This window comes from Salvelinus sp. IW2-2015, linkage group LG35, assembly GCF_002910315.2.
Source record: "Salvelinus sp. IW2-2015 linkage group LG35, ASM291031v2, whole genome shotgun sequence".
NCBI lineage: Eukaryota > Metazoa > Chordata > Actinopteri > Salmoniformes > Salmonidae > Salvelinus > Salvelinus sp. IW2-2015.
The window spans coordinates 16,819,399-16,836,352 of record NC_036874.1 but is presented as its reverse complement, the minus strand read 5'-3'; the positions used below and the strand labels follow the sequence as shown (position 1 = coordinate 16,836,352).

Genomic DNA, 16,954 nt, shown 5'->3' with positions numbered 1-16,954 from the left:
GGCTAGCTGAGTTCCCCCGAGAGTCTCCAAAGTCTGCCGATTTACCTCTTCCCGAGCTGATGCAACTAGGCAGAGAGAGGCTGTCCCCAGCCGAACGTCTTTCCACCGGCTTCACACAAAGAGTTGTATTGCGGGACTACTGGTCATTTAGTGTCCTCCTGTCCACTAACAGACCAGGCTCACCAGGTAGGGGCGAGTACTCTGGTGGTCCATATGGAGAATTTTTCCTCTCCGGGTACTCCTCAACTCTGGGGCTGATGAGAGTTTTATAGACGCTACCCTGGCGTCTGAGCTAGGCATCCCCACTCAGCCCCGCTCCATTCCCATGGATGTTAGAGCGTTGGACGGGGCCAGGTCACCCGCAATATCACTCCCATCAATATACGAGTGTCATGGAATCACAGCGAGGCAATTCAATTCATGCTAATTAAGTCTCCTCAGGTTCCCGTGATATTAGGATTCTCTTGGCTCCAGCGATACAATCCCTTAATAAACTGGACTGCTGGTGCCATCATGGGCTGGAGCCCATTCTACCATGCCCATTGCCTGAAGTCAGCGCAGGACATCTTCCTGTGGGCTCGAAAGTTGCCCCGGGCCTCTTTCATTCCCGCGGAGTACCAGGACCTCCGGGAGGTTTTCAGTAACGTCCTGTCCACTTCACTTCCTCTGCACTGACCCTATGACTGCGGGATCAACCTTCTCCCAGGCACCACACCACCCTGGGGATGACTGTACTCTCTGTCGGGTCCAAGGCTATCGAGACCTACATCGAGGACTCCCTAGCTGCAGGGTGTATCCATCCTTCTGCCTCCGCCGCCTGCGCAGGGTTCTTCTTTGTGGAGAAGGACAAAACCCTGCGCCCGTGCATTGACTACCGGGGTCTCAATGACATCACGGTGAAGAACCGCTACCAACTACCATTAATCGCCTTGGTCTTCGAGCTGTTCCAGGGGGCCACCGTTTTCTCGTAGTTGGACMTGTGGAACGCCTACCACCTGGTGTGGATACGGAAAGGGGACGAGTGGCAGACTGCCTTCAACACAGCCAGCAGTCACTACAAAAATCTGGTCATGCCATTTGGCCTTACCAACACCCCAGCTGTGTTCCAGGTCCTAGTTAATGACGTTCTCCGCGACATGTTGAACCAGTTCGTCTTCGTCTACCTCGACAACATCCTCATTTTCTCCCACTCAGCCCAAGAACATGTGCTCCATGTCCGACAGGTCCTCCAGCTCCTGCTGGAGAACCAGCTTTTTGTGAAAGCGGAGAAATTAGATTTTCGTTGCTCCACCATCCCCTTCCTTGGTTACATCATCGCTGCATGGAATGTACAGATGGATCCGATAAAGGTGAGAGCTGTTGTGGATTGGCCCCAGCCTATGTCCAGAGTGCAGCTGCAACGTTTCCTGGGATTTTCCTACTTTTATCGCCGCTTTATCCGGGGTTACAATGCCCTGGCTTCCCCCTGTCTACACTCACCTCTCCCAAGATTCCGTTCACGTGGTCCCCAGCTGCTGACCGGGCGTTCCAGGACCTGAAGCACCGCTTCACCACAGCTCCAATATTGGTTCATCCTGACGCGTCCCGTCAGTGCGTGGTGGAGACCGATGCTTTGGATGTCAGAGTGGGGTCTGTCCTGTCCCAGCATTCTGCCCTGGACCTCAAGTTACATCCCTGCGCCTACTCCCATCGCCTCAACACCAAGGAGAGGAATTACGATGTGGGGAATCGTGAGCTTCTCCCGGTGAAGATGGCGTTGGAGGAGTGGAGTCACTGGTTGGAGCGGGCGGAACAGCCGTTCATTGTGTGGACGGATCACAAGAACCTGGAATATCTCCGCACTGCCTAGCGTCTCAATTCCAGGCAAGCTAGGTGGGCCCTGCTTTTCACCCGGTTTAACTTCTCCCTCTCCTACCGACCGGGATCCAAGAACAACAAGCCGGAAGTTCCATGAGCTCCCAGCGGACATGGTCTCCGACCGGGGTCCTCAGTTCTTGTCCTGGAAGGTGCTCTGCACATTCATTGGGTCGTCGGCCAACGTGTCCGCCGGGTTCCACCCGCAGTCCAACAGCCAGTTGGAGCAAGTCAATCAAGACCTGGAGACGACTCTTCGCCCGCAACACTCTCCCCTGCTCTGCCACCGGGCTCTCGCCTTTCGAGTGTTCYCTGGGTTATCAGCCCCCGCTCTTCCTGGAGCAAGAGGTCGGCATTCCCTCGGCCCAGATGTTTGTCCACCGCTAGTCGGCTCTTCTCAAGACTACCTCGTAGTATCAGAGACAAGCGGACTGCCACCGGACCCCGGCCCCCCGGTATCGTCTCAGGTAGAGGGTATGGCTTTTCACCCGAGATCTGCCCCTCCGGGTGGAGTCCCGCAAACTTTTCCCCATTTTAAAATTGTCCCTTTCCCCAACTCCAAGATCATTACCCCTCTGCTGTTCGTCTTCTGTTGTCCCGTACCCTCTGTATACATCCCACTTTTCATGTGTCTAGGATTAAACCCATGTCTCACAGCCATTTGTCTCCTGTTTGGTTACTACATGATTCCATATGTGCATTTCATAGTTTTGATGTCTTCACTATTATTCTACAATGTAGAAAATAGTAAAAATAAAGAAAACCCCTCGAATGAGTAGGTGTGTCCAAACTTTTCACTGGTTATATATATATATATATATATATATATATATAGGGGTGGGAAAAGTACCCAATTGTCATACTTGAGTAAAAGATACATTTACCCCAAAAATATATGGGGATTGGAAATGCAGAAAATTACATTAATGGAAGCAACAATCTATCCACAATATTAAAGTTGATCCACCCCCTGAATAAAAAATAAAAAAATTCAACCAAAAATACAAAAGAAAGTTAAGATACCTTAATAGAAAATGACTCAAGTAAAAGTGAGTCACCCAGTAAAATACCACTTGAGTAAAAGTCTAAARGTATTTGCTTTTAAATATACTTGAGTATCAAAAGTAAAAATAATAAAAAATTGCTTATATTAACCAAACGGCACAATTTTCTTGTTTTTGTTCATTTACGGATAGCCAGGGGTTTCACTCCAACACTCATACATAATTAGCAAATTAAGCATTTGTGTTTAGTGAGTTCGCCAGATCAGTGGCAGTAGGGATGACCAGGGATGTTATCTTGATAAGTGAGTGATTTGGACAATTTTTCTGTCCTGCTAAGCATTAAAAGTGTAATGAGTACTTTTGGGTGTCAGAAAAAATGTATGGGAGTAAACATTACAATATTTTCTTTAGGAATATAGAAAAATAAAAGTTGTCAAAAATATAAATAGTAAAGTACAGATACCCCAAAAAACAACTAAAGTAGTACTTTRAAGTATTTTTACTTTGACTGACAGTTGTGACTGACCATTTGACTGACCATTCTTGACGGTACTGCAGACAATAGTCTCCTCCTCCCTGCGGTTTCCTCTGGCTTGATTAGTCGGCGGCTGGGTGTTGATCCCACCCCTTCGCATCCACAGCTGGAGGGTGAAATGGTCTCCGGATACGGCCGAGGCAATAGAGTCGGGTACCATGGCAACGTGGGTGGAGCCATTGAAGGAGAACACCAGGGACGAATCAGAAGAAGGGAGGGTGGGCAAGGCTGAGGTCCAATTGGCTGCTGGGGACGGGGGTGGGAGTAAGTCCACTTCACCTCTCACAGCACCTGGTGAGACAGGAGTGAAATCATGAATGACATACTGTACAACCCTAGCCTTGGTAAAGGCCTTAGAAGCATTAAGTCTTTTGGGACTGTCTGAGGTTAATGTGCTTGTTTCAGGTTGGGAGTTCAAACCCCCCTTCTGACTCACTCCAATGTTGCTGCATAACTCTACTTACTAACTCTAAACACGTTAATGCCTTAACGAGCTGACTTTTGGACTCAATAAATGTAAGCTGATATTGTGAGCTCAAAGAATATCAGGGCCTGTACTCTCCCGAAATGCATGACTGAATTACTTAATTTCATTTATGCACACACCACAAATGCAAGGTATTTTTCTGCTTATGTGGCAAATAGGACTAAAACCTATGTGACTTGAGCATGCTCCATTCCAATCTTCAAATAGTCACACATTATTATCCCAAAGATTGAGTCCATCATGAATAGCCCAGACTCAAGCAGCACTCACCACAGAGTCTGCGCACTGATCGGTCTGAGTAGCTGTCCCTGTCACATCCCTTCCCAATATGGCCAGTCTGCAGCTCTACGGTGGCCTGGATGTTCCACACAGTCTCTTCGCAGGTCTCCAGGTGCAAACTGGGGAACAGGGGAATGCTGCCTGACCCGGGGGTATACTCCACCCGCTTCGACCAGCCTGAAAACCAACAGAGAAAATAAACCATCAAAATACAGTGCATTAGGAAAGTATTCAGACCCCTTGACTTTTTCCACATTTTGATATGTTTCATTACAATTATTCCTCATCAATCGACACACAATACCCCATAATGACAAAGTGAAAATAGGCTTATATTTTTTTGTTGCAAAAATAAATACAAATAAAAAAGAACTACCTTTTTTACATAAGTATTCTGACCCTTTGCTATGAGACTTGAAATTGAGCTCAGGTGCATCCTGTTTTCATTAATCATCCTTGAGATGTTTCCACAACTTGGAGTCCATCTGTGGTAAATTCAATTGATTCGACATGATTTGGAAAGACACACACCTGTCTATATAAAGGTCCCACAGTTGACAGTGCATGTCAGAGCAAAAACCAAGCCATGAGGTCGAAATAATTGTCCGTAGAGCTCCGGGACAGGATTGTGTTGAGGTACAGATCTGCGGAAGGGTACCAAAACATTTCTGCAGCATTGAAGTTCCCCAAGAACACAGTGGCCTTCATCATTCTTAAATTGAAGAAGTTTGGAACCACCAAGGCTCTTCCTAGAGCTGGCCGCCCGGCCATACCGATCAATCGGGGGAGAAGGGCATTGGTCAGGGTGGTGACCAAGAACCTGATGGTCACTCTGACAGAGCTCCTCTGTGGAGACGGGAGAACCTTCCAGAAGGACAACTATTTTTGCAGCACTCTACCAATCAGGCTGGTAGAGTGTCCAGACAGAAGCCACTCCTCAGTATAAGGCACATGACAGCTCGCTTGGAGTTTGCCAAAAGCCACCGAAAGGACTCTAAGAAACAAGATTTTCTGGTCTGATGAAACCAAGATTGAACTCTTTGGACTGAATGCCAAGTGTCACTTCTGGAGGAAACCTGGCACCATCCCTACGGTGAAGCATGGTGGTGGCAGCATCATGCTGTAGGGATGTTATTCAGCGGCAGGGACTGGGAGACTAGTCAGGATTGAGTGAAAGGTGAATGTAGCAAAGTACAGAGAGATCCTTGGCGAAAACTTGTCTAAGCACACAGCTAAGACAACGCAGGAGTGGCTTCTGGTCTCTGAATGTCCTTGAGTGGCCCAGCCAGAGCCCGGACTTGAACCCGATCGAACAACTGTGCAGCAACGCTCCTCATCCAACCTGACAGAGCTTGAGAGGATCTGCAGAGAAGAATGGGAGAAACTTCACCAAATAAAGATGTACCAAGCTTGTAGCATCATACCCAAGAAGCAGTGACCTGTCATTCAGGGCAGCTTTGTTGCCTGTTTTGCATGTTATTTTGGCATTAATACGATGTCACATATCAGTTTGCAAAAGTTTTATTATATTTTTTATAAAGCCGCATACAAACATGGTCTCTTTTTTGCTTTCTTGAGTAAGGCAGCTCCAAAATGCAGATGTTTCCGACTAGCTCAGTGCTTTCTGTGGTGGTGGGTCAGCCAGCGGAAAGTACAGAGCGTAGGGGTTGGTAATGTTCTCTAGTTGCGCCGTGATTGGCTCAGTGTTCTGTCACTCATGGGGACACTACGTCACTGCAAAATCTACGGGGAGAGCTTGAAAATTCAAGCCCTTTGGGTGCTGCTTAAAGATTTACTTTAGAAGTGTCCATCCAAGAAGGCACAAGGTCATTGGCTACAGATAAAATTACGTCAAATCATGTTATATCTACCGTAGCTTTGATTGGACTGATCATGTCAACATCATACTTTCAAAATCTTAGCTAGCAAGATAGACAAGCAGTCATCCTCCTGAATCAAGTCGACAATCTACTGGCAAATCCTTTTCATACCTTGTCATATGAAGATAATTTTTTTATAAAACTTATTGGTGCTCATTGGTCATTGAATATAAACATTATACAACAAGTTGGAAATCGCAAATTCAACAATGAGTGGTTTGGAAGGAATCAGTGGCTAATTGCAAGCATTGCAAAGCCATCACTAGCCTGCTATTCAGAGGAGTGGGTGTGTGTTCCACGTTTGGGTTTAAGGGTCTCTTTTCCAAGCTTAAATGGATCAACATTCACATGCAACACCATCGGCCAGAAAAGGTTGAACACATTGGCCATGATGTCAATCCAGCATGACTTCTGTTGCATTCAAAACAACTGGAAACTCGGATCTTGGAAATATTCAGTGAGTTTAAGAAAAAACGAGCTCCGACTGGGAAAATATGTTTTGAACGGTCATCCAACTTAGAATTTGCAAGTCGGGAAGTTGGGCCTCTTTCTAGAGCTTGGGCCTGAAAATCACTGACGTCATGATTCAACCTTGTTTTTCACAGAGTACCCAGTTGTCGTGAAAGCACCATAAATCCAGAGAATGCCAGACTTTGATGACAAAGTTTGATGACAAAATTTCCTGTTCAAGTGAGCACAGCACAACAAGGTGAGTCCAAAAATGTATTGTATGCTGCTGCTTAAATGATGTAATATACCAGGAAGATATGTATACTGTAGCTAAGAAAGTAATACTAAGTATATGTTGTGTAGTAAGCTGTTAGTAGCCCATGTGCCTCACCCTAATAATTTGGTCCCTTTCCCACTCATAATTTTGCCGACTGTTCTGACTTGTTGGTGCACATGTAGCCTACAGCCTGTTTTAGAGAAATGTCATCATCGAATATTGTAAGAGCTACTTATATGCCCCCTTCATTTAAACAATTTTGGGGGAGTTTGCCCCACCAAGATTTGCATGCTAAAATCGCCACAGAAAACTCAAGGCTGTAATCGCTTCTAAAGGTGCTTCAATAGTAAAGTGTGTGAATACTTGATATGTGATTATTATTTTGAATGCATTTGCAAAAATGTCAAAAAAATCTGTTTTTTGATATGTCATTATGGGGTATTATGTGTTAGATTCAGGGATTTAAAAAATATATATTTTAGAATAAGGGTGTAAAGTAACAAAATGTGGAAAAAGTTAAGGGTTCTGAATACTTTCCGAAAGCACTGTACAAAAATTCTGTGTTGATGAGTCATTCATGTTAGGATAATTATGCTCTAAAGGCAGAGGTAAGTTGTGTCCCTCGACCATTCACACCAATTAAGTTATCAAGTAGCATTGTCATCTTTCACCATTTTCTCAATTGAAGTCTGCAAAATGTAACCCAACAACGTCCATTCTATATGCTACAGTATCATTTCAGACACGAATGTAGTTCCCACAAAGATACAGCCTGCGTCCCAAATTACACCCTATTCTCTATATACTGTAGTGCACTACTTTTGACGACAGGCCCTAGGGCTTTGTTCAAAAGTAGTGCACTATATAGGGAATAGGTCCATTCTACACTACCACTGAGGAGACAGATGAAGAAGTCATGAATAATGAGGGTGATGATGCGTTTAGTGTTATTGATTACCGATCCAGCCGGGTTTGCAGGACGGTTTGACCGTGACGACGACCTGGGCGTCGGCCTGAGCGCGGTTCTTGCCACAGTCGAACGCGGTCACCCAGAAGGTGTGGACACGCTGGTGCTTCGAATCCAATGCCTCTGTGTTCTTAATGTTACCTAGGAGATGGGAAGAAAGGGATGGAGAGGGAGAGAGAGTTATGTACAGTACAATACAAAACACAGTCATTCACTCAAAAGCACAGCGTGAAAAATATGCACTCTTATACACACACTCTCACCACACCTACGCGCACACACAGCAGACACGCCAAAATTGTTCAGTGCAGTATATTCAAACGGAAAAGGAAACGACAAGGGCGGGAGAGAGAAGAGAGAACTAAAATAATGAATAAAAGACAGCTTCTTCTTATATCGAGAGACGAAGAGAGAATGTAACAAAGATATGGGTGACGGAACCTGCACGACAGGCCCCAGACAATGCGAGACGGGGGAGAAAGAAAGACTGCGAAAGGGAGGGATGAAAGAGAAATATAGAGGTAGAGTGGGAGAGAGAGAGAGACAATGACAATAACTAGGGCATTTAAACCGCCCGGGCTGAAACAAAAAGTCTCTGTGCTTCATCTGGGCCCAGCAGCCTGACCCATATATTAAAGGAACTTCTCATCCCCTGCAACCTCCTCCCCAAGTCACTGCCAATTGTGCAAAGTCATGGTAAGAACCTGACTCCTGAGAAAATCTGCCTCAACCCTATTCTGTTGTCATGTTAGAAAATGCCCGCTATCGATCTCCCACCAGTAGCCCGTCAATGGCAGTCTTGCCGACTGAAATCAAAGCCTTCTCCTCAGAGGAAACATGCCTACAAGATCAACGGAAACACTAGACTAAGGCCTAACCCCCTGAACCGACTGTCCTCTGGGCTATGTTCAAATAAACCTGCCCTAGCAATGTTGATGCATAAGCTTCGCTTACACAACTACTACCTAAGCACACGTATGTTTTTCTGAAAGCTACCTGTGAAGGCGGGAGTCAAACTGTGTTTCTTACAGCAAAAACGTGCTGCAAATCTACTCATTGTGGTGCAAAAGGAATGCTGTAGCATAAAAACGGCAAAATGGGTGAGCAAGATACTTGGAAATGGCTCAGGCCGGTGGAGGAGTGAGTGACTACTTTCGGGACCGGTCATTCTCTAGCAACGTACATAGCAACAAGACCAGCTGGAGACAATCAAGATAGAACAGGGAAATGAACGCGTATTTTTACAGATTGGTAGTCATCAACATGCTAACTGTTGTTTTCATTGGTGACAAGATGTCAACTCACACATTACATTCAATTTTATAGTATATGAATCAAATAAACAAAATCTAAAAGACCAGAGCCATATATTTAGATAAACATATTCTAAACGGCTCTGGTAAAGACTAGCCAGATCCTCGTTTATTTGTGGAAAACTGCTGTAAAGCCCAGCTCTGTTGTGGTAGCTGTAGTTCTCACCATCGTTATCGATGACAAAGGGAACGTTGGGGGTGATGATGTCGTAGAAGCAGATCTGGCTGTACTGCGGGGAGCAGTCTGCGTCGAGGGCCTCAACGCGCACGATGCGGTCGAACAGACGGCCTTCTGGGACGGAGGCCTCATAGCGACGCTCCACGAACACTGGGGAGAACTCGTTTACGTCGTTCACACGTACATGCACCGTGGCCCTGAAAGAAAGAGAGAGAGAAAGAAAAATAGAAGAAAAGTAAAGAGCGTGATAAAGATGAAGGAAGAGAGGTCAATCCATACATAACTGCATGGTAATATAGTAACGTATGGATCAAGCATAGCAGTGACAAATACCCAAGTGTTAATCATTCTCCAAACTACAATAACCAGTATAACCTCTGACAACAACCCAATCCATTAAACCTATTTGACCTTTAGGGTAATGTAGTGTATCTCACTTGTGGGACTTCTTGCTGTTGGCTCCATCGGGGCCCTCTCCACAGTCATAGGCCTGGATGGTGAAGCTGTGCTCCCGCTGGCTCTCACAGTCCAATGGCTCTTTAGAGCGGACCAGGCCCTCCCCTGTCGAACGGTCCAGAACCACCGCCTCAAACTGGACCGAACTGGATCCCGAGGGCCCATTGTGCACCCGGAAGCCACAGATCTCACCTGGAGGAGAGAGAGAAAGAGAGAGAAAGAGAGAGACAGAGAGAGAAAGAGAGAGAGAGAGACAGAGAGAGACAGAGAGAGAGAGAGAGAGAGAGAGAGAGAGAGAGAGAGAGAGAGAGAGAGACCAACTCATTTTAGTACCAATTTAACTTCTAGTGACATTTTGATGATTTACATTGACGGATTTACTCAAATAGAGTCTTCAATGGCTAAAATAAACACCATGAAATTCAGTGATCTATTTCAATGAACCCCATGTGATGTTAAATGATCCAATCAATAATTTCATTGTCCCAGTTGGGAAATGTGTACCATAATGATTTCTGTGAGCACAGGGCATATAATGTTCCCAATGAATACACATAATTGAATTTCACTTGGCTGTGGAGGACCAGTGTAGTACCCAGGAATAGAATTATACACCAACTATTGGGGCGGCCCTAAAAATAGAGGACAGGACAGATATGATTATTTTCCATGTTAATATTTGTAATGCTTATGGGAGTGCCCAGCTAAATCCTTTCGGTAGCGTTTTATTTTACGGTACTTGTTCCACTGGTATTGACCAAATTGTGTGGTAACAATGTGAACTTTCTGGCACAAATGATGGTGCTTCATAGGTTATTATTGTGTAATTACCATTTTACGCCGTCCACTCTGATTTTAGGACGGCATAACATGTTCAATTTCTAACAATTTCCCCTCTACAAAATGCTTAGTCACTGTAGGGGTATTGTGAGACTCGGTTTTCAATATGCTAACCGTGGCCATTGTAATCAATAGCAAATATGTTCCAAATGGCAATATGTTTCATGTTTATACTCGGTTCAATTAGTAAACACCCGGTAATATTTCRACCGTAAAATACATTGCTACCATACTTTCAATGCTAATATTTTATAATGCTTATTATGTGGGAGAGTCCTGATTTGCTATCGGAGGACTGCCAAGTGGCCCCCCATCATTCTAACCATGCCTGTACTGTACCTGCGTAGTGCAGTGGAGCGTCTTTATCCAGGGCGAACAGTGGTGGGTTGAGAAGAACGGTGTTGTCGTTCTCCATGACGATACCCTGGTACTCCGTCTCGATCCATGGCTTGTGCTTATTGGCTGAACGGCAACACAGGAGACAAAAGGAGGCTTGGGTTAAATGGAGCAATTAGAAGGGGAAAAAAACATGGCTATTTGTAACACCCCATTACATGACAGGACGTGTGTGTGTGTGTGTGTGACCGCAGATACACATACAGACAAATGAAGACACACACAGACACACAGAAATGCACACACACTCAACCCCCACCCCCTAACACACAAGTGTCAATCCACACCTTGCGTCAGTTGGCAACATAATTACACCTAGGCCGATTTCACCTTATCACACAGGGAGAGGCATATTGTACATATCAATCAGAACAGCCCAAGCAGCCGGCCCACAGGCTGCCTGCCCACTTCACTCACTGGCAAACGTGGACGTCCAAATTAAACAGGGAAAGTTTGCTGTGAAGCCACCCTCTAATTGCCAATTAATTATTAATTTYTCTCCAGAATGTTCACCCATATCAATCAAAGGCAGAGCTAACGAGCTGGAACGGTGACGATTTTACACTCAAACAATCAAAGACCAAAACAAAAGCCTGAGGGCTTTTATTTYAGACATGCCTCCCTCACTAGACCCTGAGATGATGACGTTAGACTCAGACAGCGATGACAGAGCCACAGGACATGTTGTGTAGCAACCGCTCCGCTGTCTCAACAACCAAAACACTCTGGCTAATTATAACAATTAAAAATGCCAATCTGGCCTGAATCAACGTGAGATRAGAGTACTACAGAGTGGAAAGTAATTGTCCTCCAGTACTAGTCATCTCAAAGACGAGTGGCGTTCTCTCCTAGCCAGATGKGTGTACTGCAAATCAGGAGCAATGAGTTAGCCAGCTAACTTTGACAAACAACCAGAAACAGTTGATTTACTGGTTCATTAAGAAAGCTAAGCATACTATTTTCAGGTCTCTCCAGAGATGATCAATCGGGTTCAAGTTTGGGCTCTGGCTGGGCCACTCAAGGACATTCAGAGACTTGTCTCGAAGCCCCTCCTGCGTTGACTTGGATGTGTGCTTAGGGTCGTTGTCCTGTTGAAAGGTGAACCTTCGCTCCCAGTCTGAGGTCCTGAGCAGGTTTTCATCAATGATCTCTCTGTACTTTGCTCCGTTCATCTTTCCCTTGGTCCTGACTAGTCTCCCAGTCCCTGCCGCTGAAAAACATCCCCACAACATGATGCTGCCACCACCATGCTTCACCGTAGGGGTGGTGCCAGKTTAACTCCAGACGTGACGCTTGGCATTCAGGTCAAAGAGTTCAATCTTGGTTTCATCAGATCAGAGAATCTTATTTCTCATGGTCTGAGAGTCCTTTGCCAAGCTGGCTGTTGTGTGCATGAATGCCAGACGGAGTGGCTTCCTACCAGAAAGGCCTGATTGGTGGAGTGCTGCATAGATGGTTGACCTTCTGGAATGTTCTCCCGTCTCCACAGAGGAGCTCTGGAGCTCTGTCAGAGCGGACCATCGGGTTCTTGGTCACCTCCCTGACCAAGGCCCTTCTCCCCCGATTGCTCAATTTGGCCGGGCGGACAGCTTTAGGAAGAGTCTTGGTGATTCCAAACTTCTTCCATTTAAGCATGATGGAGGCAACTGTATTCTTGGGGAACTTCAATGCTGCAGAAATGTTTTGGTACCCTTCCGCAGATCTGTGCCTTGACAAAATCCTGTCCCGGGGCTCTACGGACAATTCCTTTGACTTCATGGCTTGGTTTTTGCTCTGACATGCACTGGCAACTGTGTGACCTTATATAGACAGGTGTGTGTCTTTCCAAATCATGTCCAATCAATTGAATTTACCACTGGTGGACTCCAATCAAGTTGTAGAAACATCTCAAGGGTGATCAATGGAAACAGGATGCACCCGAGCTCAATTTCGAGTCTCATAGCAAAGGGTCTGAATACTTACGTAAATAAGGTATCTGTTTTTTATTTTTAACAAATTTGCGAAAATGTCTAAAAACCTGTTTTTGCTTTGTCATTATGAGGCATCGTGAGTAGATTGATGTGAAACATTTTTTTTAAAATAAATTTTTTAAACAAGGCTGTAACGTAATGTAATGTAGAAAAAGTCAAGGGGTCTGATTACTTTCCTAATGCACTGTAGATATCCCACTGGGCACAGACATCAGCTCAACGTCTAGTTTTGATGTACATTTGGTCGAGTTGTCAACTCACGTGAATTCAAYGTGAAATAAACCAAACATTTCACCATGGATTTAGGTTAAAAGTWGGGTGAACAAAAAATACTTCATTCCCTAACGTTGATGACTTTTTTCCCTAATCCAGTTTTCCACATTGATTTAACGTCATCGCATTGGTTTTTGTTGTTGAAATGACGTGGAAACAAAACTGATTCATCTAGTTTTTCCCCAGTGGGATGTATGTTTGGTTGTTGAGTCAATTAGACCATGTCGATAACAAGCTTATCTTTATAAAAACTACAAATGTTTTTTAAGAGTATTCAGGCAAGTTAGCTGCCTTGATCTTGCTTTGTAGTACACCCTTTTGGTTGTGTGACCAGGCTGGTGAGTCATGCCCAGGCTAGTGTTCGCCATCCTCAATGGTTAATCTGATACGAACACTGCCTGTCCTCAAGATTCTGCTCTGTCCCTCTTTTTGTCATTTATCTCTAACCCTCTCTCCCCGCCTGTCTCTCTTTCCCATTCCCTCCCTCTCTCCATCTCTCTGCAATACAGTATTAATCTGAACATCAGGGCTGCAGATTACACCCGGGATTACAGATTGAGAGACATCTCTTTCCATCCATCTCGCTCCATCTCTCTCACTTTCTCTCTCTCTCTCTCCACACAACATCCCATCGTTCTCTGCCCTTCTCTCACACGCTCTTATCTCTCTCACTGGCACTTGATTTTACGCACCATCTCTCTCTCTCTCTCTCTTCCTCTCCCCACCCGCCCTTCCTAACTATCTGACTGTTTGTCTGTCACACACGCTGCGTCTCCGTATCTCTTTCCTTGGACCGACTCCTTTTGCTCCCCCGTCACTGCTGCTCCCCTTCTCTCCTTTCCACTTCGGTCTCCCTGTCTTTCAGCGTCACTGCCTTTCTCCTCTCCTCCCTCGCCCTCGCTGATGTCCTTCGGCCCCCACTCTGTCCATTTCAGTCTAATTCCAAGTCTCCAGCGTGATAATCACTGGAGCAATGTTGGCAAATCAAGAGTCATGGCTATCCACGGTGATCTAGCTCAGAGAAGAAGATTGATCCTCCTTGGAATGTCATGCTGTCAATTACACACAGAATCACATACAGCAACATCCCCACATTGAGCAAAATACATACATACATACATACATACATACATACATACATACATACATACATACATACATACATACATACATACAGGCTACATGCAGGACAACACTCTATAATGGTGATGTGTATGTAATCACACATTACAGACATATAATGTGATATATTATGACGTTGAGCACGGTGAGTGGATATATGATTGAATTCCCTCTAGTTTAGGGGGCAGCAACCAAAGGGCCCTGGCCATGAGCATGACTACAGATATCTGTGCTCCCATGGCAATAGAGAAAAACATAATTTCAGCGGTTCTCACAATTAACAGTCAAAAGGAAAGGAAACTGACCTTTGTTGCCACTGGCAACCGAAGTCAAGCAAAGGAGGAGGAAGGAGAGACAACTCATTCTGTCCATCTGAGGGAGGAAAGGAAAGGAAGAAGGGTAGAGGAATACAGTACATGCAGGGGCGTCAAACTCATTCCACGGAGGGCCGAGTGGGCTGGTTCTTGGTTTCTCCTTTCAATTAAGACCTATACAACCAGGTGTGGTGAGTTCCTAACTAATCAGTGACCTTAATTCATCAATGAAGTACTGGGGAGGAGACACTCGGCCCGCCGCAGAATGAGTTTGACACATTAAACCGACCAGCACTGGAAGATCGGCTGAGGTGTAGAGAACATAGACTAGACATGCCAGGACAGACAAATACACATCAGTAAAAATCCTAATACATTAAGTCTACATCCAACGGAATCTTCCGTCGCTATACTTTCACCTCATACAGAATACAGACGAATAACGCATAATAACAAAAGCCCAGTAAAAAGACAGCACATGGACCCAGGTCCATGTAGTGAATTGGCACATTAAAATGGTACAATAAAATAGAGCATTAGACTGAATCAAAACAAACTGGCGTGCATAACAAAAAGCTGTAACGTATAGCCCAGTAGTGTCTAGTTATGCTGATGTTCATTTTGAGATGGTAAATGATACAGTGATGTTATAGCCCATACAGGCCAATATGCTGCCTATGCACGCACCTACTCATTGCCTGTGTGGGTGTGTTTAGGCTTTGGTGTCCGTGCCAGTAGGTTGACACGGTTTCCAAAATGATTCCATGGTCTATTGAGCCGTTATTGGCATCACGATACCCACATTCTACCATTCACTGCCATGCGTAAAATCGAAGCCTATCTAGGCCTAGGCCTAAATATTAAATCAAAACTTAAAACTTAAACGAGACTGTGTAGAGGGGCGTACAATATATATTCTGCTCAAAATGAGTTAACACAGRTTGTTCAAGGCTACACAGAGGTGATGCAGACATGCGTTTATGCGACAATAACTAATCGATTTTATACCCCATATTGATTGATAGGTGCATCAATTGGCACCATACGCCAGCAGATCTATATTTTGGACCCTTAAAAAATATTGTCAAAGACATAGATACTGGTTACAATCAAAAACATAAGAAAGCCGCTGTCAATTTCACATTACCGTGGTGAGTGCGAGGTGTTTTGGTACCCAACGCTAACCCTCGTAGCATCCGTGCTTCTGCAGCTCAGCTATCCTCCGACGCAAAGAATCTAAAGCGCAGGTAACGGGATTTCATACACAGATCTCTTGAAGATGCTCAAATGTGTACGCCTCGGTTTGATGCAAGACAGTGATACGAACGGATAGTATCTCAATACCGATGTCCTTGTTTTCGGCAGACGTCGTATGAAGGGGGAAAAACGATGGGAATATAACGCTGACGTCCCCTCCCTCTCCGTGTTTAACCCGCCCACACTGCGTCCTCTCAGCTCCAGCTCCAATTCTAGCTCCCTGCCAATTTGCACTGTTCTCTCTGTTTATTGAATCCACTATGATGATGTTGGGGCCAACGCATGATATTACTCATTTCAGCGCAACATAATATATWTTTTTTGTCTACATGTAGTGACTGACAGCTGGGGGCACTCTTAACAGCCACTACCTTTCCCCGCCCTGACTGCAAAATGACGTCATATCACCCCTTTTGCCAGACAGCGTGTACACACACCAGTGGAGGAAAAGTACTCAATTGTCATACTTGAGTAAAAGTATTGACACCTTAATAGAAAGTAACTCAAGTCACCCAGTAAAATACTTGAATAAAAGTATTTGGTTCTAAATATACTTAAGTATCAAAAGTAAATGGAATTGCTCAAAGATACATGTATAAATAATTTAAAATTCCCTAATATTAAGCAAACACCACTAATTTCTTGTTTTTAAAATGTACAGATAGACAGGGATACACACTAACACATAAATCACAAACAATGCATGTGTTTAGTGAGTCAGCCTGATCAGAGGCAATAGGGATGACCATGTGTGTTCTCTTGATAAGTGTGAAAATTTGACCTTTTTCCAGTCTTAAGCACTCAACATGTAACGAGTACTTTTGGGTGTCAGGGAGTAAAAAAATACATGATTTTCTTTAGGAGTGTAGTGAAGTAAAAGTTGTCAAACATATAAATAGTAAAGCAAAGTAGATACCCCCCAAAAAACAACTTAAGTACTTCACACCACTGACACACACACCTCTTTGGTTTTTAAAATCCAGCATTTTAATGAACATTACAAAAAATGTATTTAAAATTCTTTCCCCCCCCCATTTCTCTTTTCCTTTGTACATTTGGTAGCAATAAGGCAAAAAAGTAGTCTCTCGAATAACAATTAATT

The 16,954-nt window shown here is 44.6% G+C and overlaps 1 protein-coding gene across 2 annotated transcripts in view; it reads right to left on the bottom strand.

Moving 5' to 3' along the window:
• LOC111959193 (calsyntenin-3) overlaps positions 1 to 16,145 on the bottom strand; it is a 28,173-nt gene extending 12,028 nt beyond the window's left edge. Inside the window, exons 1-8 of one of the 2 annotated variants that reach the window (XM_023980680.2) lie at positions 15,743 to 16,145; positions 14,587 to 14,653; positions 10,860 to 10,982; positions 9,662 to 9,872; positions 9,213 to 9,421; positions 7,725 to 7,874; positions 4,151 to 4,336; positions 3,385 to 3,684 (exon numbers count right to left, since the gene is read on the bottom strand). In XM_023980680.2, the coding sequence (XP_023836448.2) occupies positions 3,385 to 3,684; positions 4,151 to 4,336; positions 7,725 to 7,874; positions 9,213 to 9,421; positions 9,662 to 9,872; positions 10,860 to 10,982; positions 14,587 to 14,653 (1,246 nt within the window). In that variant the 5' untranslated portion in view covers positions 15,743 to 16,145. The remainder of the gene's footprint in view (positions 1 to 3,384; positions 3,685 to 4,150; positions 4,337 to 7,724; positions 7,875 to 9,212; positions 9,422 to 9,661; positions 9,873 to 10,859; positions 10,983 to 14,586; positions 14,654 to 15,742) is intronic. The other variant, XM_023980681.2, reaches the window with a different exon arrangement.
• Between the last annotated feature and the right edge of the window lie 809 nt (positions 16,146 to 16,954).